The sequence below is a fragment of the Larus michahellis genome, chromosome 14, assembly GCF_964199755.1.
Source record: "Larus michahellis chromosome 14, bLarMic1.1, whole genome shotgun sequence".
Classification (NCBI taxonomy): Eukaryota; Metazoa; Chordata; class Aves; order Charadriiformes; family Laridae; genus Larus; species Larus michahellis.
The window spans coordinates 5,095,834-5,122,379 of NC_133909.1; the positions used below are offsets into that span (position 1 = coordinate 5,095,834).

Sequence of the window (26,546 nt, forward strand, 5' to 3'; positions counted from 1 at the left end):
TGGTAAGTAACTCTTAAAAAAAAAAAAAAAGGTTCGCTTTAAAAAATTTGAATGTGATCTCACAGCTAAAACCAGACCTATATTGCATATGACCCTACTAACTTGCTAATGTGGTTAACAGCTTGGAATTTTGAGGTTTAAAATCTTAACTCAAAATTGATCAAAACAACCAGCTAGAACAAGGACAGGTTATAACCTGGGAGTAGGTCGACAATTTCTTAAGGAACTTGCTTAGTCCTGACCTGCTTCCTTTCTTGTAGTGATTTAACTTTTGAAGTGGTTTCCATGTACTGTGTATTGAAGCAAGATTATGAAGGGTCCAGTCTTGGTGTGCTTGAAAGTCCTACAAGTCATCCTATCTGGTAATGGTACAGCGGGATTTTAACTGGTGTCTTTCCCCAGGAGTCTCCAGATAATGATATGTCCAAATATTCCTTGAAGGTTTTGTCAGACGGGATGGGAGGTAACATTCTTTACCCTCTATTTTAGACATTTATACTATTAAAAAGAGTGTACCATGGGGAGAGTGTGCTTTTCCTTCAAAATTTTGCAGTGGAAGTTAGTTTAAAAGAAATTGTTTCCAAGTGAGGAAGAAGTATCTTCGAGTCACTGAGCAAGCCTGCAGTCAGTTTTCAGAGACCCCAATTGACACACATGGGACCAGACGCACAAGGAGCTATAAGATACCTTATATGTGAAGACATATTTATTAAAGAAAGAAATTAAAAGACATTCTGTATAGCCAAAAAAATCCAGTTTAACTGGCTTAAACAATACACTGAAACTTCTCTAACTCTGAATTACTACTACTTCTAATAAGAGATCAAACAAAAAATGCCTGAAAATCAGTTTAAGGCAAAGCTTTGGGTGAGTAAATAAGGGACCGATAATAAAGTACTTGAATGATGTTGAAATAAGATTTAAAAGAAAAAAAGAAAACCACAACAAAAAACCAACAAACACTCATGACAATGGGACTCTGTACGAAATCCTTGAGGGCAGCGCTGTTCATTGCAACACTCGCAGGATAGGACACTGCCTTCATTTAGTCTTTCATCCAGGAAAGCAGCACACCAAGGTGTAAGTGAACTATGCATATGAATGAATCTACTTATGTGTATATATATAGCACTACCAATTACCGATGTGCAGCCACAGGCAGAGAAGAGTATGATATGACTTTTGCTTGGCAGTTATGAGAGACTATGTCAACTATAAGAGATTAAATGTGAACTGCAACTGAAGGTGCAAGGGGGACAGAGGCTGCTCAGATGGACCTCAGAGATCAGGGGCTAAACTCAGCTCCATGAGGCCAGTCCAGTTTTGTTCAAATGCTCCCGTATGCAAGCAAAAGAACTTCTGGATCTTTTGGATCACTTTTAGAAGAGAAAACCAGCTACGTGTCTGGTGCCTCTTTCTGCAGTGGAGATCATGTAATACCTGGAATAGTTTATCTTGTTGTTGTGCAAATTTTAAGTAGGCACCTAAGTGTTTGATTTTTGCCTGATTGTGAATGAGTCCCAGGCAGAGTTAGATTGTCAATAGGAGTTTCCTATGATAAGCTTTTTAACAAACTTTAATCTAATTTGAACAGGGAGAGGGAAGCCCGAGTAGGAAAACCATATGCTATTGGGCTAAACCAGCTGTGCATATGAGTGTGACGGGCTTTCCCAGGAGAACTTGAGCAGTCCTACAGAGTTGCGTCAGTTCTGAGTTACTTGCTAAACGTCAAACTTTGACGTTCTCAGAAAATGTCAAAGCGTAGAGGGCTCCATTCTGCTGTTTCATCAAGTGGGATGCTAATGTACCTCCGCTGTCATCAAAGTAACTGCATTTCACCTTCATGCCACTTCAGGCCTGGAGAACCAGGTGGGGTGGTGGTCAATGCTTGGAGGGGATGAAGCACAGAAGCGAGCACTTGCATCTATAAAAGAATTTCCAAGCCAATGCATTCATGGAGTGGCTCTTTCTAACAAAAATTAATTTGTATATGTCTGATATGTACCTTTCTAACCAGGCTGAACAGTGAGTGATCAGACTGCACAAAAAGCTTTAGCAAATACTTAGTACAATGCTGATAAGCTGCCACAGCTGCTCGTAAACCTGCTGAGCATTTCTTTCACTGAAGACTTTTTGCCACCTTGGTAGTACTTCCTCCTCCTTTGGTCTAAAATTAGAGCCCAGACTAGAAGGGGAGCAGGGAGGAAATCAATACGCTTTGCTGACGGCCACTAGAGTTTCTTTTTTTAATTGAGGCGACTAAGAACTGGCCTCAGATGTTCTCTGCGTCCTCCTGCCTTTTATAAACTATGAGATATGGTGGAATTATGTCTCCAGTTCTGTAGCACAAAGGATTAATGTATGTTTTAAACAGTACATAAAGCTGTTGGAGTGCAGCATAAGCTCATAACAGTTTGTCTTTGCGATGACCTATGGGCTCTCAGGTAGGTGGGGAACAGTCAAACTGAGACAACAGCAAAACTGTGGAGAGAGCTGATAGCAGAGTGCCAAACTCCACGTCACTGATTAAATACTCTTGTCTTTGCAGGCCGGGTTTCCTTTTTCACCTCTGGATCGGAGAACCTTCATCGGGTGGAAAAGGTTCACTGGGGCACTCGCTATGCCATCACCATCTCCTTCACTTGCAACCCAGACCATGGCATTGGGGATCCAGTCTTGACGTAATTCCTCCAGGGATGGAATACGAGGTCAAATTGAATGAGAGAAGCCCTGCAAGAGGAGAGGAAAAAGGGAGAGAACATCTCTTGTAACCTCACATTCAATTACAATTTCCCAGCTGTATTAATATATTATAACACACTTTGTTTTCACATGCCCTTTCCCATAAATGTTGCAAACGGTGCCTTAAAGACCATCTTGAATTTGGTGTATTCTGAAAATGGTTTGCCTTTGTGTCCTAAAGGGATAGGCTACAAAGAAAAGTTCCAGAGTGGGCTCTCTTTTTTTTTTTTAATTATGTTTTTAAATTCTTCAGTTTAAAAGATACAAACAATATTTTGGACAATGTCTTGATATGACTCCCCATGCTGCTGCTGCCCGTTTATTTAGTCTCTTCAGTTACAGGATGAGAGTTATTCTTTTGAACGTATCTACTGTTCAGAGGCGTGTGTTCTCCTTAGCGTGGGCGTTAGTGGGCAATACACCTGTGGTTTGACTGCTGGGACTTACTTGAATTTTTCTTTTTTTTATTGAATTACTACAGATGTTTTCTGCTACAACTGGGGACTAGTTAATACAAAGTCAGAAATACAATTCCCTGGTTGGCCAGAAAGCCTGTTGCTTTTGGGTTACAGATGCTTTGTGCTAGGGAATGGCACTGCATTAGATCCCGTTGATCAAAACGCAGCATTCCCAACTTGCCTCGTTTTCTTTGGGTCTTAATGAATATGATCCATCTCTTGGTTGGAAGCCTGGTGTGTCTGGGTTATTACGAGCTCTTTATGGAGATGGCTTGGTGATGTAACCCTGTATGTTAAGTAAATATTAAAAAAGAGCTGGGTGGAGGTAATGGGTCCTTGCTCTGGGTTCATCGATACCTAATTGCCAGGAAGGGCAGTGGGGTTTGGGAGGGGCACAGCTGAGGAAAAAGCTACTTTTGTTGTGTTTTTTCCGTAGGCCAGTTCTGGCTTCCTTAGTCTCAATCCCGTAAGCCCTGGCTGGCTGCGTGGAAGGCTGGGTGACAAAACCACACGGACCCCTGGACTGTGGGGTCTGAGGGAAGCTGGTGTCCACCTACGCTTTAAATTGATATGGTCTGAAGCTGGAGCTTGATTGTAAAACACTTGAAAACATCTGTTTACTGGGCCGAAATGTAATCTTAAGACCAAGTCGAAGGAAGCTTGGTTTTTCTTGTTATTGTTGACACAACTACAGATCTTCTGTTGTGAAATACTGTGTTTTATCTTGTCCAAAGCAATGTTTTATCTGTTTCAGAAAGTCTCTCAGTAGCTCTTTTTGGACTTCTCTCTTTCAGTTTAGTATGAAGATGTTTTTTCTATTAACTAGGACCATTAATCTGTGGTGTTGTTCCTTGAATAATAAATTGCAAGGACTTCAGAGAAGAGGGGATGATTGCACTGCAGTACAGAAAATAACAAACTAATGTGTAATCTTGCCAACCACCTTGCTTTCTTATTACAAGCAAAGACTTTGTGGGTCAGCAAGGTGATAAGTAAATGGTAGGAAACCTGATTTTTTTCCTCAATCAAATTCTGAAGCAAACATGTTGATTTGTTTTATTGATAGTCTATATAATTTCTGTGAAACACTTTGAAAATCTGGAAATGTGCTTTTTTTTTTAATCTATCCTTTTATGGAAATAATAAGTATTGAGGGGATTACACTGAAGCTCAATATAAAGAGGAATGATGACAGGATTCTTGAACTCATTCAGTTGTGAGTGTTCTCCTTTGGCACATCAGCAAGATTAGTCTTCTGTAATTTCATTTCTTTGTTCTCAAACCTGAAAAAGGCTTCCTTTTCTGTGCTAACAAGGAAGAATTGTTAAAATGGCTGGATGCTAGGAAAAAAATAATAAAGTCAGTTGGGTTCCATATCTAAATATTTGCCTCAAAGCCTGTTCATTCCAAGAAGTTTGCATTACACCCGAGTTGTAAGTCTGTGAGAACACAGACCAAGACCGTCAGCAACTGCTTCACTGGCTTAAAACTCGTTTCCCATTCCCTTGAGATTTAAATGTAGGGCCTTTTCCACAAAAGTACCTGGTAGCAGTGAAATCTAAATATGAATGGACTGGTGTGGGTTTGGGTTGGGGTTCTCCAGCTTGAGGTCCTAGGCTCCAAAATTCTTAACTTCACTGCAAGTCCTGTCGCCACTCTGCAGCACGGGCTTATAAATGGCTTTGCCACCTTTAAAAGTGTTTGTTAGTCACTTCTGTTATGCAGGCTTTGAGTTGCACTAAATGAAACTGGCATGTTCGGAGCTGCCCTCTATAAAATACTGCTTAACAAGATCGTGCTAGACCGTGGGGGAAATCTCAGCTCATCTCCCCCCAGATTTTCATCCTTTGACGATCCCGTGTATTGCAATATCTCCTGAACGCGGAGCGTCTGTCATGCTATGGACTGTCATTCAGAAATAAAATCAAGTTGGTATTTGTCTTTTGGAGTGTTTAAGCTTCAGTAATGTGTTCAATATGATCACCAAACCTGTCAGATATAATTTGTGGAAAAACACATGCGCTGTACCTGGTAAAATTCATCTTTTGAAAGAAGTACAATAATTCGCTATATTCTGTTTCAGTACCAACCAGGATTTCTCTATTTGAAGCTTCAATATCTGGACTACTAAAAGCAATATCTAGATCTATGAAGAAATTAAATTGCAAATGAGGAAATACAGTGCAATCTAAAAGATTCTGAACGTAGCCTCCAGCAGGAAAACAGTAATTGCAGAAGGGCTGATGTTCCTGGGGCCAAGTGGAATTTGCAGAATTCACTGATGATTAGAAATAAACTTGGCTTAATTTATTTTAGTCCACTTAAATACCCTGAATAACTTTTTATTAATGGTATCTCTCCCCAGTTCTGGACAGATAATTCTGAATTGGAAATAACTTCAATTTCTGTCTGTCCTCTTTCAGGTTCAGCCTGTCTGTTGCTACTGGGAAATGCAGGGCTGTTTCCCAGAACTCCAATTACGCCGAGGACAGGATTTGTTCTGTTAAACTAGCATAAATCTGACAACAAGCTGCTGCAGACAAGTGCTTTTAATTGAACACATGGTGACAGCCGAATTTGCCTTGATGTTTCCCAGTCGTGTGAGAACCTTTGTAAAGAGCGCTCATGGTTCAAACGAAGTCAAGAAAGGTCAGTATATGTTCAGCGTGAACTGGGGCCAAGTCCTGAAGTTAAATTTACAGCCTTGTACCTGAAAGCATACTTGTTACAAGTATCTGGGAATGTTGATTTGTATTTTGAAAGCAAAAAATATTTATAAGGAAAGGTAAAGCCTCCTTGTGTGAAAAGGCCCAGGGTGAAATAGAAAACATGGCAGGAGAGCAAGCCAGAGTCTGAATCCCTGCAAAGGGACTGACTGAAGCTTCCTGAGGACTTCTGTGAACTTGTACTATGTTTTAAGCTATCTTTCCATTCAAAGGTTTTGGGGAATATCAGGAACTTTTGTAAAACTAACGGGTATGTGATGAGATTCGGTTTTTAGTGTAAACCTAGCTTTCAGTCCTGTACCATGCATTTTATTTTCATTTTTTATCCCCTATGACATGATTCTAGAAGGACTGAGTCGACTTCTTGGCATTTCTCGTGTATAACATTTTCATTGCGTAAGCAGTTGTGGAATCACTGTGTTTTTTAATTCCCCATAAATCAACTGAAGGTTTTGGAAAGGTACGTTTTATGCTGAGATTTTCCTGAATACGTATTGTCCACCTGAAATATTCTGAGCTCCACCTAATGAATTTCAAGTCCAGAAATGTTTATAAGGACACTCTGTTTACAAAAAGATTTTAATTTGGACTGCTAGCAGAAACTTAGCTTCATGTCTTATTTATTTTTATTTATAAGGTCAGCATCTCAGCAGGGTACTCTTCAAGGCTATAGTACATAATGATGTGCACATTATAATAGAAGCGTAGCTGAAATAGCATTGGTAATGACTATGCTGTCAAGAAAATCTGGGTTTGTTTCTTCTTCCACTGCAATTCTTAATACATTTGAATTTTCTCCTTTATAGCTTTCCTTTCCCCAGTAAATAAAGATGACTTTGTTTTTAATATGGAGTTCCTCACATTCCTTCTACATCCAGCTATCCTTACACAGTGTTTACACGTGAAATGGATCTCTCCAACACGCTCACGTGTACCTTTGTGCGATAGTTTTGTCTTGTCTAAATTCTAGGAATAAAACCAGGAAATGTTGCTGGAGGGCTCTTTGAGGGGAAAAATAAAAAATACAACCAGCCAGCCTCTTCCTCTTCCCTCACCCAAGAAAAAAAAAATAAAAATCTCAACTCCTGTCTCTCCTTTTTGAGTCTCCTGTGCGGAATCCAAGCGAGCATTCCAAGAGCAGCAGAAGAGTTATTTCCCTTCTGAACCGCAGATGGCTCTGGCATGTGTTGATGGCCTCAGCCTCATTCAGAAAGGCAGTCTTCTCGGGAAGTGCGGCTCAGACGGCCATTGTAAAGTGGTGGGCGATTCTCCGGTGAGCGTCTACTGCTCCTTGTAAAACACCATGAAGAACAACAGCACGCTCTGCCTTATCTCTGTCCTTGTAAACCTTCTTAGGAAGCTGAAAGCTGATTTTACGTCACGTTTGCTGAGACCTGCCAGTCAGCTCTCTTCTAATGATCATCAATTTATCCCTAAAGTACCTGAGTAGACATTTTTTTATCTTCCATGTGAGTGTTGGTGACTCGTACTAAAGCTTTTCAGGTAAGTCTGTCCAAAGAAAATAACTGTCCTGTTTCCAAACTGCACATCTTGCTTTGATTGCGTCCACCATCTCCCCTCAAATCACTTATTTCTTCTCTCAGTTGTGTCCCAGCCTACTTATGCTTTTACCTGTAGCATAATATTGAGTAGGGTACATAAGCTCAGTCTGTTATTTATTCACAGACTGGCTCGTTAGAACTGAAAAGGAGCTAGCTTTTTCCTATAATCCTTTTAGGCCGTGTGGTGTATTAAAAAAGAATTTCTAACAGTGGTGGAAATGTCAAGCATTGCTCAATTTTTGAGATTTTTCAGCGTTCATTTTTTCCAAAAGCTCCCTTATTTTTCTTCCATTACAGGCGTTATTCATACTTGAAACAACACCCTTTATTTCAGAGATACTTATTTCCATCTTGCCTGTTTTCCTGTATAGCTGAAATAATGACAAGATATAGGGATCAGCGTTGTCTGCTGTTGAGAATTCTTATCGTTCATGATAGCTTGTGGACAGCGAGTACTGAATTTGGAAACAGATACTAGAGAAACTGCTGGGGTTTTTTTCTCTCTCTGTGCTTTGCCAGTGACTGTTTTGCACTATGGAACTGCTGGTAGAGCTGCTCCTTTGTGAACTCTCATTGACTGCAGGGGATGCTACGCGTGCAGATCCGACCGCAGGATCACAAGAAATGCCTCGCTTGGATAGTTGTCCTTGCGAAATCAATAAAGCAGCCTGGAAGTATTATCTCCTTTATTTTTGTAACCTTTAGATGCATCCAAACAAAGCAAAAAACCTCAAAGTACCTAGGTTTACTGCCGGATAATCCCGAGGCTGTCTAAGGACTCTGGACTGGTTGAATCAATGAGCTGCCAGGTGAGATATATTATTAATAAAGAATTTCACTGAGACCTTCACGCGAGACTTCACGCTGAAGACTCAGTGGTGTAGAAGTACAGAAGGAGAGTGTGCCTGAAACCATGGTGACTTTTTTGAAGGAAATATTTTATTTATAGAGAGAAGCTGAGATTTATGGAGCGTTCCTGTTACTTGTTTCTGGAAATTTCTTGTAAGAGGCCTCCAGTGTTCAAAAAGCTAATTTTAGAAATGGATACCCTTGCTATTCTTATGTTAACAACCAAAAAAAAGCCAACTAGGTTTTTGAGGCATGAATTTTCTGGACAGATATCTTAAGAGTTTGTCTCCTCCTCATTGCTCAGTTTATGCAATTATGTTAAGTTGTTTATGTAGAAGCCTGGACGATTTGCTGCTGACTCCACAGAAAAAAACCTTGATGTTTTATTTTGAGACTGCTCTTCACTGCCAGGTTAATGTCTCTGGGTGGCTTCACACCTTGGAGATGACCTCCTCACCATATTAACTTCCCAGCCAGACCGTTAAATCCGGGGGGAATAAATGGAGCAGTTCTGCATGTCTTGGATCTGGGTGGTAGTTTCTTCCATTCCCTCTAGCAGGCAAATGTTTTTATTTCTGATTTATGTTACTGAAGATACATGTTCTGGGTGTCCTCTCTGCATATTAAGGCTTTAAATGTGATTCACTGAATAACCCTGTAAAAAGAAGGTCACGTTTCACCAGGTGATTCAAAACCTGAAACGCCGCCACTGCTGTGAAACCAGACAAACTCTAAGCCCATTTAGCCCTCGCGCTTCTCAACACAGAAGTGAGAAAAGTGATCTTGCACTTGGACTATTTGTACTTTACTATGACAGTTGTGTGGCCATAAATGTGTTTTTTCTCATTTGTCTCTTTATTTTAAAGGGAGACAGAAATTACTTAGGCAGGTATTCCTTTCCACAGGGAGGAGTATGATCAAAATAAACTGTCGTTTACTAGTATGAAAAAAGAAATACAACAGAAGGGGTAAGTTAAATTTAAGATGGTGTTAGGCAGAGAGCAGCTACAGGAGATTTCTCCCACACTGAAACATCCGTATCAATGTTGAACTGATGTTTTCCCCCCTCCCTTCACCTGCTTTATTCTTTCATTAGAAGATCAGACAAAGAACTGGGAACTGGGAGCTCCCAGGCAGCAACGCTCTTGCTGTTAAAACCCTTCACAAAACTTTGAACTTTCTTCCTCGATACCATTTACTTCAGCTATTTATCCTGCCCACGTTCTGTTTGAACTAATAGTCAAGGTTGAGTATGCTCAAAAAGTTAAGTCATGCTGCATCCGTCTATTTAAAAAATAGCAAATTAAGCTTTCTTCTGTGTGTACCTTGTGTATTAGCTCGGCCTTTTTTAGATGATGGTGTCCTCCACGTATAGCATCTATCTATTGTACCTTTTCTGGCACTAGACAGAATTTAAACTTGTAAATAAGAAACAATCCAATAAGAAATTAAGACTGAATTCATAAATATAGAGACGTATGCAGAAATCTTCCCCTTGGTGAAAAAAAAAAAAGAAAAGGTTTGAAAACTGTGGGGTTTTTTGAACCATAAGAAAGGTCAAAGTCTTACTCATTTTGTAATCCTTTAGTTGAGGTGTAGGAGATACGCACCTGCTCCTCAGTACTCTCCACTCAGGTTCTACTCTGCTGTTTCATGCTTGCACCGTATCTCGAAATCTAGTCCCTCCCTGCTCACTTTCTAGTTATACACACACTCTGGAGATCTTTGTCCGTTCAGACCACGTGCAGGCTGGAAGAATCTCATCTCTCCGCCTCAGCAGAGGCACAGAATAAATGCACGTGGGTTTCTCAGGAAGGCTGATCTCCTCTCCCAGAGCGCCCAGCTGAGAGCACCCAGCTCGGGAGGTGAGGAAGGCACTCGCTCACGTCGCACTTATTAGTGCCAGGAGCCTCGGAGTCTTCCATCTTCACAGCTGCCTTTGAGCCTTGGTGTTTTCACCTCAACAACTGGAGACTTCTTGACTTTGTTTTCTAAATGCTTGTAGCATTTCCAGCTGGTTTGTGAGTCAGTGAATTCCAGCATGCTGCAAAAATTATCACTTTCAATACCAGTTAAGCACGTTCCGACTCTGTACCTCAGACTTTTATTTAGGCTTTGGCGCCGGCCATTAAAACTTGTCCTCTTCCGAATAATTCTCCTTAAATTAAATACTTCAGCCATAAAGCATGCACAGGCGGGCAGTAATCAAAAGCCTTTCCATAGCTGAATTGTACAGGGAGATGCTCTTGAGATGTTCAGGTCTAAATTAATTATTCTGTCCTCTGGTCAGGGCAGCTTTGTGACTCGGTGAAGGTGTTTGAGAGCTGTAATAGCGCTGTAACTGTGTGTGCACTTAGAATGGCTTACGTATTAAAGTTACAAACATGGCAAGGGGCGCAAGGAACAGGAATAGCCTCTTATTAGACCATTTGACAGAACTGAAAAAAAACCCAAACAACACAAGAGAAAGCCTTAAAGCCTTGTTTTTAACAAATGAAATGGAGTGAATGAGCACGTGGATCAATTAACTTCAAAAATAAATGTCATTGTCTGCCTCTCCCCTGCCCATCAGGGGTTATTGAACTTGTTTCTTTCCTCCTAGCTGTGGAGGACGCGCGGGGGATGGACCTGCGGCAGGGGAGAAGACTCGGTTGGTTGTTAACCTGCCTCCTAAGGCTGCGGCCTCCACTTGCTCTGGACACCCACAGCCGCTGCCGAAGCGCTGGGCGGCTTCCCCGGGGTACGGAGAAGACAGAGGTGGGGACAGGACTAGGATATTGCAAAATCGTCTTAAATGGATAAGATTGTAGTTGTCTAAGAGCGACGGCGTGCTCGCTGAACACGTTCCAAGTAGTACAGCCACACCAGACTCCATCACTTAGGAGACAAGGGTTTCCCAGTCGTGTCCAAGGCCCTGAAAGGTGAGGACAGCATGTGTGCATCTGAGCCAGCTTTGCTCATGGAGCACGCCAGTGGTTCGGGGTCGTATCAGTGCGACAAGTAAAACTGGTCTCTAAATTAGCTGCCTTGCAATCGAGAAATGTTATTTGGTTGGGAAGAATGCAGGTGTGGAAAGAATGCTTGACTTAATGAGCTTATCTAATCTTAGTCTCCTTCAAAAGTACTAGCCCGACCACTAATATTGAAGTTCTTTTCAGAGATAATAGCCAAGAATGCGTCCTAACCACATGAGGATTTACCATTCCTAAACAGCTAAAAAGCTGAAACTAATGTGAAATATGAAAACTCCATAAAACCGTGTATATTGCAACTAAAATCATAGAATCACAGAATGGTTTAGGTTGGAAGGGACCTTAAAGATCATCTAGTTCCAACCCCCCTGGCCCTGGGCTGAGACCTCTGTGTTTGGGCACAGGCTTAAACCAGCCCTTGGCAGGAATGTTTACGAGTGACTCAGATTACTAGTCCTCTGCGTTTCTGCAAAAGAAGTTTAAGGTTTTTATTATGGTACCTGAGTTAACTGTGGACATTTTCTAGTCGTAATCCTCCTCAGGGACTGCTCCGGTTCATGCCTGACAGCAGGGGCAGGTTTCTGCTGGGGCAGAGCCACCAGCCCACAGGCACCTCCCGCTACCCCGGGGCAGCTCCCCAGCAGCGAGGGTGTCAGCTCCGCGCCACCTTCCCCCTTCCAGGAGACAGTTACTCTAAACAGCGGAGATGGTGTTTATCCTCGGGGGCCAGGACTCCCTCAATTTGTCCGGTTTATGTTGGGAAGAAGCAGTAAAACTGCCGCTTTCAAGAATTCTGACTGCACACGCTCCCACGTAGGAAGCCAAGAAAGCCCTCGTGTGCCTCGGCCCCGCAGAAGGCGGGCGGTAGAGACCACCCCAGGAGGAGGTTCAGGGTATGGTGAGGGCTGGATGGGGCGCTCTGGCTGTCAAGTCCAAAATGCAGTCAGCAGCTGGGACGGGGAGGACACATCTGCCAGCTCCGGAGACTCTAAGGAGGGGGTGGCGGCAGAAAAGGCTCTGCGGGGGAATGGGAGATAATATTTGGGCTCTTTTGTGGGACCCAGCAAGACACTGCAGGCGATGGGAAGGATGAGACCTGCTGCTGAAGAGGTGCTGAGAAGGAGCAGCTGCTAAATCCGGGTAACAGCGAGTGCTGACCAGCAAGGTCCAACATCCCAAATGGCACTTGATGGGGACTGATATTATGTGGTTACACGTGATGGGGAAAGGTAAAACTGACTGATGGCCCAGGGACTTCAGCGGAGTGTGGGAACCCTTCACAAGAAGAGACTGAAATAGTTTTTTAGAGAGATTTCACGTAGTATCAAGAGTTGAGATCATTTTGCAGCACTTCTCCAGCCGTCCTTTGCTGATAGAACTCCGTAGTTTTGACTTTTTGTAGCTTCTTGGGTACCGTTAAGGAAAGGAGGCTTGACAGGAGAGGCAGAAAATCCATGCTGCCCTGGTGTGCTGCAGAAGGATGCTTTGGCAGGGATGCTTAGCAGGAAGAAAAGCTCCTGACAGCATTGCTGTCACCCTCTTCCCAGCACAGTACCGCCAAAATCCAGCAGAAAGCTTAGGGGAACGGAATCGGCGTGTGGCTGCCTCAGTGACACAAATCCACAGAAACCTCGGAGATGCCCAGCAGGAAGGGCCAGAAAGCGCAAAGGCAAGACTGAACAGTTGAAACAAACTTTTTTTTTTAAATTTAAAGCTCCCCTGAAACCTGATAAACTAATTTGCAGAAATGTTTTGCGTAAAGCCTTAAAGAAGGACATTTCAAGAAGAACAGTTAGAAAAACTTCAATTAAGGAACCACTTTGCCTGGTTTTAGGTAGCTATTTTATTGATGTACTGTTTAATTGTTTTCCTAAAGTAGATGTCTCAGCCTTATTAATTTAGAAGAAATTACTAATTGAAGAGAAAAAAACTAATTCTAGCCCATATGTTAACTTGAGACTTTTTCCTCGGAGCAGGGAGAGAATATCCCGTAACACTTCTCTACTCGCAATCACAGATCTCTTGAAGAGCTGCCTTATGCCTTGCCCTCTTGTTAAAGGAAAAAATGAAAAGAATATTTAAAAACTACTAGATCCCACCAGGAGCTTCCTCATCTCCTCAGCAGCCCAGACTCAGAGTGGACGAGCTCCACTAATTTGGAGCAGTTTGGCTAAATATTCAATTAAGGACGCAGCGGAGCACTCGACTAGTTATCGTTCCAGATCACTTGTTCTGCCTGTTTGAGAGTTACAGCCCCCGGCAGGTTTGCATTCCATTTCGTTCAACAATTTTGTAACCACGGGTAACTGCAGAAGCGACGTGGCTTCGTGCTGCTGCAAGGGGGCTGTCAAGGTTGTCAGGTTTTAAAATCAACCCGCTTTGACAGCTCTTCTGTTTTGCAGAATTTACCTTGCAGAGTTTGCTCTAAAAAGCCTATTAAAAATTATTTTCCCTTTTTTTTTTTTTTTTTTTTTTTCCCCAGCATTTAAACTAAAATCAACATACAAGAAGTTCATGGATGCCTTTGTAAAAGACCGGTATGTCTCCAGACGTACAAGATCTGGCTTATTGTACTGCCTTCTCCCTAGCAGAAAAAGTAAGTTTACTTTGTCCTGAAGCATAGTGTGAAGCAGGAGGGTCAGTACAGACTCTTCCTCCTCGTTGTTTTTGTGCGTGCTACGGGCAGGACTGGAGGAGCCGCTAGCTCTTGGAGGCTCTAAACATTTTTCACTTTGGAAGTGCAAAGGGGATAAATCTGCCTGTGGTCAGCGAGGGTTTCAAGGCTTTGCTTTTTTCTCCTTTCGAGACATTGGGGCTTGATTTCCACGCTGGGAGGAGGGGACCCGTCTCACCAGCACGTGCCAGTGACAGCCACGTCCCACGGGCGTATCTGCGGTGGTAGTTACACCCGGCTGATGCTGTGCGTGAAGAGTATCGTGCGTTACATTAATCTAGATCAAGGATAAAAGCCCAAAGCAAAATGATTCTTTAAAATCTGTTCACTAATTGTTTATAATTAAGTTGTACTCATCTTGAGTCAAATGCTACTTCCCAAATAGTTCTTCCGTCAAAACTCGCCTCAGAAGTCCTCAAATAAAATCCTTTCAGTTACAAGCCTGCCTGAATTCTCACGCAGATACTTGATGTTCTTGGTGCAACAGTAAAGACATGACAATAAGCTGTATGTGCTTTTTTCTTTGTCCTGAGCACTGCCTTGCGGGCTCCCCAGAGCCCCTGGAAGTTAGTCCAGGCTCCAGAAAGCATCCTCTGGGTGATAAACTTGCTTCCTAAGCCCTAAATGATCAAAAACCTCAAACAGAAGAAACCTGTCCCCAGCAACTGTGTTAAATCAGCAGCACCGGAAAATGCCAAGGGCTCGAAAGCTGTTCAGCTCGCACCTGCTGGGCTCTGTTAAATGCTCATACTTTGCTGGCCGGTCTGTAATGTCACTTTTTTTCATCAGATGAGAATTTGTGCCTGAGGGCTTACAGATGAGCTGTGTCTAATTAAACATCTCACTGGAGTCTGGTGGCAGCTTCAGAGAGATCTTAATGCCCATGAAGCCGCCTGTCGCAGCTAGCAGGGAACAAGGACCAAAGCCGTGGCACCTCCAGGTGAGGAGCCAGTGCCACCGCGGTGACTGAAGCCGAAGACTGGAGAGAAAGCGTTCCTGCTTCCCCCGGAAGGTAAATAACGTGGGTACGCAAAGGTTTCCAAATCCAGGGAAGGTGAGTACTGTTTTGGAAGGCAAAATTTAGCAGTCATTAAACGAGCTCTTAATTAACCAAACATTCCCCCTGCTTGCCTTTCCAAATTATTCAATAACTGAACAATTGTAACGCGCTCAGCAAGTAATTAGTATCCATCCCAGGCACTGCCCTCGCCAACTGCAGCCTCCGAAACCACCAGCTGTTACTGTGCCGGGAAATGCAGTCCATGAATCAAATAATTGAAAACCGAACAGGGGAAAAAAGCCCCGCAGGTTCAGAGGCCATGTATGGAAAACTGCTCCCCACGCTGCGTCCGTAAGGGTGTAGTCCCTTCCAGGCTGAAGATCCACCATAAAAAGTTAGTGGTGCGGATCGAAGCTGCAGGAATGTGTTTTCATGGGTGCTCTGGCAAAGATGTAAAGGTTCCTGATGGTTATCCTGCCTCACAAGGCTTTACAAAACCTCCCCCCGGATGAATGTGCATCTCGAGAGAGGGAAGCCGCTGCCTCACGCACTGACCAGGAAGGAGAAAACTGAAGGTAAAGCCCAAATCCTCCGAGAACACAAGCCTTAACGGTATTTCTAGTTGCGGCGGGGTACACGACGTTGGATTGTGAATCCAGCCATTTACTGGTCTGAGCAATATTTTAAGCAAGAACAAGCTCAAGTGCATCGAAGCTTTTCACCCGTGTCCTGATTTTTAAAACAGATTTGAAGATGATGCTTCACAGGCACTTCTTTTCACGGCCCATCAGCTGTATTGGTTTAGCTGCCTGGGGGTGGACAGTGAATCGGATCAGGACAAGAAATAATTATTTTTGGCTGGATTGGAAAAAAATCCACCAACCAACCCTATAAAGTAAAACGGCTTAATCCTTTAAAACCATAAGGCTGCAAAACCAGATGTACCAGTCTAAATGAGGGGAGAGAGAAGGCTGAAGCTGGAGCAACAGTAAAGGAAAAGCTTGTCAAATGATACTCCTAGCTATATAAACATAACTCCTCTAACGTAGTTGAAGGATTTGCTTATAGCAAACACACTTGCGGGAACATGCCCGCTCTCTGATTAGGTCGTGCAAATCAATAGAGACTTCTGCCTTCTCTGCGGGCAACCTGACACAGCAGACTTGAAATTCAAGAGGTGTAAAATTTCCCCAAAGCCTTGAAACTCTCTCTCTGGGCTGTTACAGAGTCCGACGGGTGGTGGTTTCAGCTTTGGAGCAAAGCGAGGTGGAAGCAGAGACCCTGGGAGAGGCTGCAGCTTGTTGCTGAGAAGGAAACGTAACCCAAAGAAAGGACAGAACATGCGGAGACAGAAGAAAAATAAAATGGTAACATTAAAGTAAGAATGCCAAAGACAGCAACATGCTAAAAACAAGCACATATTTCTACTGAACAAATAACCTAAACAGTCACGTTTGATCCATGATGTTTCTGTTAAAGCTCTCTTCGACGTGGGCAGGAGACTCCGTCTATGGAGAATGACGGGAAGGCGCAGTCGTTAAGGCAGGTCCCGGGATGAAGTCTGTAATTACAGACAGACCCTCCACAGACAGCCTGAAACACATGCCTCGGAGCTCCACAAGATAAACATTTACTCAAGAATGTGACAGAAGACAAAAATGCTTATTAAGATGCTGCTTTGATGCTTTTTTTCAAGATCTAAGCTAACGTGCTCGTGCCAGCGAGCTCCTCTCTTTCTTTCCCGGCCCTGACACTCCTGAAGGGCAGAGATGCCCTGTCCCGTTGCCTGCTCTGGTCCGTAGCCCTCACCCCGTGCTGTGAGTGGGGCCGGCAGCCCCCGTTCCGCCTTCGCCTGCGAGCACCGTAGCGGCGCGAGAGCAGAGGAGGGTTCGCGGGGAAGTCAAGCTGGGACTTGGCTGCGTCTCGACTGGAGGCGTCCGGCTGTCGGACCGAATGCTGGTTCTGCACTGAGATCCTGACGGGAGGCGAGATTTCGAGGAACCGCCAGTGGCGGGGCACGTGCTCTCCTCTGGAGCCCCTTGGGGTGCCCGACTCTTCCCCGTCCCCTTCTCACACCAGGTGCGAAGGCTTATTATTAGAGGTAGCGTGGAGCTGATGTAGTATTGCCTTCCTAGGCCTCCTCTCAGCCTAAAGCCATTTCTCTGTGCTCACGTTAAGATTAATGAGTAAATCAGTGTGACACGGTCACTATTTCCCTTTTGCATTTTGCAGGGAGCATAGTTTCTTGTCCCCACGCCCAAGGCCATTCTTGTCCCTCCGGGGCTGGGAACACGAGGACTCGAGTCAGGGGGGACACAAACAGTTTCCCGAGGCCATGAAGTTATAAAGTTTTTTCTTGTCTTTTATTTGACTAAACCCAAGACTTCTTACAGCTTTTTTCTTCTGAATAACAGAGATAGATACTGAATACCCAGGGCACACAGTGCCTGGCAGAGAAAATATTCACAGATATGCATGGAGGTAAAAGACCAAGCGATGCTCCAACTCTGTCCCCATCCCTCCACTGTGGTCCCCCCCATTTGAACCAGCTCTGAAAGCAGCTTCTCCCCAAACACTGGGCACCCTCGGCTGTGGAGCTTCACTTGCTCATCCTGCCTAAGAGAAGCTGCTGCAAAGATAGAGGCGGCCCTTTGAAGTTTGCGAGATGTTTGCCATAATAAACTCGCCTTCCTATTAAAACAAACAAACAAATGAAAACAGCCAAGCAAAGTTACCGGGCTGCTGTTTCCTCTGCTTCTGTTGTTGGGAATTACTCGTGCTGTGCCTCAGGCAGGCGGAGGTTCCTCGGCAGATTTAATCATTCTAAAAAGATGCCAACGACAAAATGACAGGGAAGCTCTGCTGTGTTTAGCAATCGGTGACGAGTGTTGGGATAATTCCTTCTATTCAGCCTCCTCTGCACCAAGATCCTGCCATTGGAGCAGGCTGCGGCACGGGCTCTGCCGGGGAGGGATGCTCTGCCTTCACCCCCACTGACCCCAGCCCGAAACGCGGGGAACAAGAGGCTCCCAGGAAGCAAAGAAGAAAGATTTTGCTTCTCTACCATATCTCCTGCTATCATTTCCCCCCCGAGGAGGGGCTTTAGAGCGGGTATTGATGCACTGAAATGATGATGCTTTTATCAGGAGACTCATTTCAGCCGTGTTCCCAGCGAAGGCAGCCCAGCACAGCTGTGGGCTACATGATCATATTTGCCAACCCACTGCCGTTAATCAAAACCAGAGTTGTTCTTCTGGCACACAAACATCTCTGTTCGACCACTAACAGCTAACCTGAACCGCAAGTTATCCCTACGAGGAGAGCTTTTCCCTTCTGCAGGTAGCACCTCTCATCCAAGGCTCTCAAAACATTTCACACACATCAGCGATGTCTTAAAACACTTGTGCAGACGATGGAAATGGCATCGCTGTTTTTCAGGCAGTTAATGACCAGCAGCACAAGAATACGCGTCTCCCCCGAGGTCACAGTGCAAGTCAGCAGCGATTTCGTACGAGAAGCCAGGACTTCTGAGCTTCCCCCATTTCAGATCATCTCTTTCTGCGTCTCCAATGGCGAGTGCTGCCTCGATAGGCATCTCCAACATCGAAATCCTTGTAAATCTCTTCTGGATTTTATTAGCTATCTTGCTTTAAGCCTGCCTGGGTTACTTATCAACAGCACTAGTGCTTTTGGGATGAATGGCAGGGAGTCCCCACCAGCAGGTGATGTGAAGGAAGATAAATACACACACTTGAGTGGGATCAGATAACGGCTGCCACCGCCAGGCACGGGGCAGGCGGGTGCTGCTGCAGCCTCCCCGTCTCGTCCGTGTCTCATCCTGCTACTGCTCCTTCATCTGAACACCGCCCAGGGGCTGAAACCTGCTTTCAAAATGCGGTGGCTAGAGGTAATCAAGGCTCTATCTGATTTTATAATAATGCCATTTCTGTGAGATATTCCCTTCTACAGTGTAAAATGAAAGGAAAAAAAAAAAACCTGTTATAACGAAAAAGCAGAAACTCAATTTAAATCAGAGGGATTACTGGGATTTTGAGTGGTGCGGTGCTGGGAGCTGGCTGCCAGCCCCTGCTCCCCAGAGGGAGGATGCTGCGGGAGCTCAGCTTCTCTGGTGGGACCTGCGTGTCCCTGAAGGTTTAGGTGTCCTCCCTCGACATGCGCCTTCAAGAGTGCCGCTGTCTCTCCCCTTTCAGTATTACTCCATTGCACTTAATTTACCTTCTCCATCCTTCCAGATTTTTGAAAGAGAAGTTGAACGTAGCCTGAGAAGTAATTGCTATGTAACGCCTTTTCCTGGGAGGCTTCTTGCAAGAGCCAGTCTTGTGCTTCTCAAATGTCAAGCTGATATTTCAAAAACATAAAAGGCGTGAAAGCGTTGTGCGTTTGATGGATGTCCCACCAAAGGGTGAGGTTTGCGGGAGCCCATGTATGAAGCGGTAACTGTCTCCAAAAGGCTGTGTTTATGGACACACCACATTTAGCTTCAGGAATCTCCCTTGCTTTGTTTGGATGAAATCATGTTTGGTTTTAGTTAAGAATTCAGGAGCTGAATTCAAGATCCTGACAGGAATGCACTAGGAAAGGGTAACGACATCTCAGAGAGACACTGGCCTAAACAAGCTGAAACAAACTTAGATTTTACTTCTCCAGCATTAGCACCGCGTTGGTTTTAGAACTGTACCCTCTGCCAAACACGGCTACTAGTGCTGGGTCGTTTGATTTTGCACAAGTTTATTTACTACTTTCCCTACAGGTATCTTGATGGAGGGGTTTGGGTGGGATCTTCCGCAATACTGAAGTTCAGCCTCCTCTAATAAATTCAATGAATGCTTCTTAACTCTGCACCTTTTTTCCCACTGTGGAAACGTTCCTAGTGTTCACAAAAATGTTTCATTTAAATTAAAATTATAAATGGAGGGAGCAAGAAAAGTAGAGCCTAAATGCCAGAAGAATTCTTCAGGATTCATTTCTCCCTTTCCTCTTTTAATTGTCCCTTTCTTGGGTGGGGAAAAAAAGGAAAATGTTGCAGCAATTTTGCTGACACCGTGCTACCCCGACACCTTGCTACCAACCGACACATCCATTCTCTCTGCTGTGTTTTAAATACATTCCCAAACAAGGGCAAAAATCTCGTATAACAATAATAGCAATTACTTTAAAGGGTACATATATCCCATGAAGCTGCTGCTACAATTTTGAAGACAAAGCAATGTATTTCTTATAAGCCACAGCAATTAACTCTCCAATTGCCCAGAAAAACTTGAAACTAACAGTAACAACCAATATTATAAGGCAAAAAACCCCAGCGGGGCTAAACTGTCCTTAGTCACCGGCTCCGGGTGTTTCCGTGGGTGCTGGCAGTGAGGATGCTGCGCAAAGTGATGGGAATAAAGTTACTCGGGGTTCGTCACAGAGAGAGGGAGAGGAAAGTTAGCACTTTTAAGTAGGATTTCTCTTCACAACAGACTTTTCCCCTTCATATGTTGTAGCAACGTTATACTTTAAAGACATTAAACGCTGTTACATAGTTTGGTTGTGCCCCAGTTACATCCAACCGCTCTGTTTAAAAGCTTAAACTAAAAAGCCAATTTTCCTCCTCAGATGGAAGATTGCTGCTGCCACCAGAGGGACTCAGAAATACGACGGGAAGAGCTGAGCGTTCCCGGAGCGGTCAAACTTCCCGGCGAAGACTTTTTGGGGCTGCCTGGAGGATTTTCTCAGGCGCTGCGTTATCTGCTCCCATGGCTCGAGGGCTGGGCTCGGATGTGAGGTTTACGCACTTTCTCCTCTCGTCGTGCTGATGGGGAACAGGTCACGAACTCAGGCATCCCGCCTGTTCTCCGTGCTTAACGCAAGCCGTGCCGTTTGTGCCGCCCAAGGTACAAAGTGCTCATAAAATCACCTTATTTCACTGGCTTCCCTGGTATTCAATCACACGCTGAGCACCAAACACGACTGCTAAAATAGGAGCTAAAATGTTAATGATTTGCCCGTGCTCATGGTTAAATTGTAATGTGGGGTTTTCAAGCGTTTATTGCAAATTTGGTTTTACAAAGTGAGGAGAAAGATGATCAAAAATGTGTGATTGAATGTAAAGGCTTCAAAAATTCAGTAAGGTTCAAATGGATTCTCCTGTGTCTGGGGAAAACCACCATTCTCACTTGTCCCACAAAAAAACAGTGTTTTCTCCTTTCAAGTGAAAGCAGAAAAATTGCCATTGCTGCAGCAGCCGCTACCTTAGATTAAAGGAAGGGAAGAGCACTCAGGATGAAACTGCGTTTCTTTCACAGTCTGGGTTGTTTGTGGGTTTGGGTTTTCTTTGGTCATAAAACCTAAACCCTAAGGAGTGTTGGAAAAGATTTTCTAGTGATTAAACTATTTTCTTTCTGGTAAAGCATGGCTGGAGTTTTGCAGTGACAACCGCTGCCCCAATAACAAAACGCTGTTGCCTTCCCTAAAATAGCCATTTCCCATTTTGCTGAAGGACTACCTGTGTCACTGAATCAGCAAAATATCATTTATAATAAAAAAAACCACATTAAAACCCCCGGGATTACAATGATTTGGGTGTGATAAATGATCCCAGGGCAGACATTGATTGCTTTCTTGGAATGCAGGAGAATAGCAAAAGTAAAATTGTTTTCACGGAAATCACCAGATTTTGCTCGGTTACAGCCCAACTGACTTTCCTGTTGTTATTTCAGCCCTGGCCTGAGACGCTTCAGATTTACCATAAGTGACAAGATACGTAGAGTTTGCAAAGTCCCATCATCTGGATTCTGGTTTTGCGTCTATCTCAATTTTCAGACGCTTTGGCAGCCTCTGGTTGTGGCGGAAAGGTATGGGTTTCATCTCATTATTTTGGGTAGTCCTGACTCATCCCTTCCAGTGTCGAGGACAGGTAATACCTCTCCCTCGCGTAGAAAATAGCCCAAGCTGCTCTACCGCAGTTTTGCGTGGCCTGTACGCAGGGAGATGTGGTTATGAATGCTGGATCCTACCAAAGCCAACCCAACACCCTCCCTGGAATACGCTGGGTCCGCCGCAGGCAAAGTTTATGGGTTAACTTAAAGGTTGTGTCAGCCCCGGACAGGACTCTGTGCTATGGACAGGCAGCAGCAATCCCCTTCCAAAGCCAACTACCAGATTAATTTGGTTTTGTTGTTAAAGGAAGATCCATGGAGACTGTCTCCTCATTTCCAAGCCATGAGGACACCCAGAAGAGCCAAGGCTTGCCCAGTTGCAGACACCAGGAACTCAGTTAAAACATCTGCTCTTGCGGGATGTTTATGAAGTGGGTCAAACCTACTGACTTTTGGCAGTTTAACTGGTCTGATGGGACAATAAGAGGGATGTTGTTTATGTAATTACTCTTTTAAATTGAGCTCTGGTCCCCAGGAGTGCAAGTGGCGGCTGAGGAGCCGTGTTTGCGAAGCTGTGCACCATGTCGTGCTGAGGAGCCGTCACTCATCACACACAGCAGCATCTTCCGATTGCTGGCCAGTTTTGCGTGTTAAATGGGCACTCCTCTGCCCCAACGACATGCTTGGTGGGTGTCATCAAATTCACTGGTTCCCTCGTTAACCTTGTGTGGGTTTCTCAGAGCCTGATGGCAGAGAGGAGCAGCACTGGGATGGCACCGGGCTGAAGCACATACTGGTTGAAAAACCTGTTGAGTGACACATATCCAATATTTTGCCTTTCATCTGGATGCTCCTCCATCAACCCTTTGATGTTGAATGCTCTGATGATGTGGCACAGAAAGCACATCCCCTACGCGCCGCTTGTGACGCTGAGCAGAGCAGCAGAATCCCTTCTGGGGACTGATGGGACGTCTTGGGAAGCGTACCCCAAATCAAACCCTTCTGTTTGCTTATCCCGCATTAGGTTAGAGCATAGATCTCATCTGCTCTGCATTTTCATCCCTTTTTTTCTAGGCGTGACTCCTCGTCAGCTTCCCTTTCTTATTAATAACTATGTTTTTAGACTGTTTGGCCTTCGATGTTTTAATGTGGGTTTTTTTAAAGCAGAAAGAGTATTCCCTATAACTCTTTTTGATACCTCTACAGCTCTTCCATCATCTGCTTCTCCTTTCACACCTGTCAATAGGTATACGTAATCATCCATCCTATAGCAGCCTTGTAGCACCGTGGTGGGTAAGTGGCTTTCCAAGGACCTTCTCCTCAGGCCAGGCAATGGAAATCAAGACACATCAGTACGGTGTCAGGTCAAGATCCAAATCAAGGTGGGTTTTTCTTTCTATAGCCATAAGGAAATAATATTTTGTTTTCTCTCAGAGGTGGGCAAATGGCACGTGCATCACCTGGAAGGGACGCAGCCATGCTGGGCTCTGCCAGCGTGTCTGTCTGGCCGCAGGGTGATGCCCCCCGAGAGCAGGATGGTGGAGCAGCCCTCGCAGATGACGCACGTACTGCTGCCTTCCCACACCGCCTTTTGAGTTCAGGCTTATCTTTGTTATTCTTACAGGGGAGTGACTTCCAGCCTCGGAAATGGGAAGCATAGGGAAAGTAACAATGACTTCAGAATGAATAATTAAAAAGTGAATTAGTTCCTGAAAATTGTTCCTAAAAACTGTCGAAGCCCGCTCTCCCTGCCAATTCCCAACGTGAACTGTGGGTTAGTCCCCCTGTTTCCTAAGGAAATGGGCACCCTTAGGTCTATTTATGCTATTTATAGGTCTAGTTATACTGCCCAGCTCGGCACAATACGCAATACTGGAACATGACGAAGTGCTCGCCAGTGTTTCGAAGGCATTCCTGTGGTTAAAAGCAATACAAGCGATTCTAAGGCGTCACTTACTTTCCCCTCCCTGAACAGCATCCCAACAACTGCATCTATAAGAAGAACGCCTGACTGCCGGCACGGGAACACGCTTCCCTGGTCTCCATCCAACACGTGCCCTGAAGAGTTTGTTTTCCTGCTGCTGCGCCCTGTGCTCTGCTCCCAACCCTTGGCTGCGGTGTCCGCGCTGCGTGTCTCCGCCGTAGCACAAACGTATGCTAAAGTTTGGCGCGTGACAGCAAAGGATCACCCAAGGACACAGGACCCCAGTGACACTGCGGGGCCGGAGCGGGACGCCTCTCGAGCGGATTGGGTCAGGGCATGCCATAAGAAAGTGGAAATGACTGTTCCTTAAGCAACTGCCTGCTGTTTCAAAGTCCCTGGGCATCGCGAGCTGCTGGCAATAGTTTATGCACCTCGTACCATGCTTTACTCATCCCCGGAGTCTGTCCCAGAGCAGGAAAGAGGAATATTGAACCCAGCTTCATCCCCACATACGTGAGCTCTCCAGGGAACAGCTGGGTACGGCAGCTGTAAATACCCCGGTAAACACACCCCCCCTGAGCTGGGTGAAGAGACCATGCCAGGGGAAACCTGGTGACGGTCCACTTTTTAATGGGCATTTATTTTATAAATTGAGGTCTTACAATTGTTTAGATGCTTACAGGCATCCCTAGCATCTGTGGTGAAGGTTTGCTATGAGACGCTAAGTGGGAAGAAAACGAACAAATACATGGAGGCAAAAAGCTTTTGATGAAATGTCATGAATAAATTTGTCCCTTTTATGGTAAGTCTCATGATACAGGACTCAGTCATTTTTCTTAGAGCCTCAGGTCTTTGAGTGATAGGATCATAAGATATTTTTCTTTCTTTCCCAGGTAAATTTTCAGTTTTTCAAGCCCTCTTGAGAAAGGGACCAACTTAAAAAAAAAATAAATCAGTGGCAAATTCAAATCACCTTAGGTAGAAACCTTAAAAAATTACAAGGGTTTTTTTTAGGTAATCCTGTGGTTTCTGACAGCTTACCTTGTGGTTTGTGAATGCTTGGAGTTCAAAGTGCTGCTGCAATGAATTTTAAAATAGAGACTTTAAGCTTGATGGAACTGTAGTGCACGATAATGTAACAGGAAATAGGAAAAGGGGCTTAAAGGTCTCTTTACACACTCTAGAAACAGACAATATAAAGGGGAAACCCGAGGCTTGCAGCTAAATTAAGCAATACCAGGACAATTTCAGACTTTTGTGGATCTGACCCAGCTGTAGCCTGAGGACAGCACTGAGAAACCACACAGGAGAAACGGTGCAGAGCTGGAGCTGGGCAAAACTCAGCAAACTGTGAAAAGAATTTGCGGCGGAACTGAAGAAAGCGTCCACCTCGTCTTCTGCACCCAAAACCCAGAAGAATTTGTCCTGGCTGGCTGCTGGCTCCCAGCAGAACCCCCCTGACAGCCCGAAGCCAGACAGAAATTCAACTGCATCTCACAGGACTTGGGTTTAGGCAACTTCTTGCCCCTAACTACATAGTGACCACCAGAAAGGAGTTTTGAGGACCCTGCAAGGCTAAGGAGTCCCAAAGCCCTACCTTGGCCAGGTGCTCTGCTGGTCCCGGTGTCTCCGGAGCGCCTCCTCTCCCTCACTTGTCCTTCAGCGTGGCCATGCCCAGTGCCTCCGAGCTGTAGTCGTACTGGTTGCTGGAGGACATGGACCGTCCCCAGGAGCACTGCAGGTTGGAGCCCCTCTTGCGAAAGGAGGATGTGAACCTGTAGAAGTTGCGGTGCCTGTTGCGCAGGTACTCCCGGTAGTTTTTGGTGAGCAAGGTGTAGAGGAAGGGGTTGATGCAGCTGTTGCTGTAGGTCAGGCAGGTCACCAGGTAGTTAATGCACTTTTGGGTTTGGGTGGTGAGCTGCAGGGAGCTGCTGTAGAGTCGCACCAGCTGCCAGATCCAAAATGGCAGGAAGCAGGCCCAGAAGACCAGCACAATGCTGAAAATCATGATGAGGACCTTCTGCCGGGGGGATCTCTTGCTCTTCTCCTTGTGGGGGGGGTTCCTCTGGGATTCCAGGTAGGTCCTGGCCAGGCGCGTGTAGAGGAAGCCAATGATGATTCCCGGGGCCATGATGCTGGTGCTGAAGAGCACCGTCAGGTAGGTCCGGTAGGCGTCCACGCTCCAGGTGGGCGCACACATCCTCTTCACCTTGCCCTCTGCCTTGCCCCCCTCAGTCAAGGTGACCATCAGCATCATGGGCAGAGTAAGGAGCAGCGAGACCGACCAAACGGCCCCCGCCGTGACCTTCCGGTAGCCGTGCGACCGCTTCAGGGTGTCCAGGGGCCGGGTGACGGCCAGGTAGCGCTCGGTGCACATGAGGGTGAGGGTGAAGATGCTGGCGTGCATGGTGAGCAGGTCCAGGCTGAGCAGGATGCGGCACCCCAGGTCCCCGAAGTACCAGTCCTGGGCCAGGTAGGTGCAGACGATGAAGGGGATGGTGGAGAGGTAGAGGAGGTCGGCCAGGGCCAGGCTGACGATGGAGCTGTACATGGGGGCGGCGCAGCGCGCCGAGTGGCACATCACCACCAGCGTGTAGACGTTGCCCGCCACCCCGGCCACGTACATCACCGACAGCACCGTCCCGAAGGCCGAGGGGATGAGCAGCGGGCCGCCCCCGGGGGGACCCCCGCCGCCGCCGCCCCCCGCCGCCGCCGAGGCGTTGCCCCCCCCCGCCGCCGCCGTCCCGTTGGGCTCCAT

The 26,546-nt window shown here is 45.4% G+C and overlaps 2 protein-coding genes across 3 annotated transcripts in view; one reads left to right on the forward strand and one right to left on the reverse strand.

The window, feature by feature from the left end:
- The window catches only part of OGFOD3 (2-oxoglutarate and iron dependent oxygenase domain containing 3), a 44,957-nt gene extending 42,272 nt beyond the window's left edge, over window positions 1–2,685 (forward strand). For both annotated transcript variants that reach the window (XM_074607514.1, XM_074607513.1), the window contains one exon: window positions 2,549–2,685. In XM_074607514.1, coding sequence (XP_074463615.1) covers window positions 2,549–2,685 — 137 coding nt within the window. The remainder of the gene's footprint in view (window positions 1–2,548) is intronic.
- Window positions 675–26,546, reverse strand: LOC141751147 (urotensin-2 receptor-like). Its single transcript, XM_074607512.1, has 2 exons — window positions 25,386–26,546; window positions 675–2,730 (listed from the first exon to the last, which is right to left on the reverse strand). The coding sequence occupies exon 1, from the start codon at window positions 26,544–26,546 to the stop codon at window positions 25,437–25,439; it is 1,110 nt and encodes a 369-aa protein (XP_074463613.1). The 3' UTR covers window positions 675–2,730; window positions 25,386–25,436.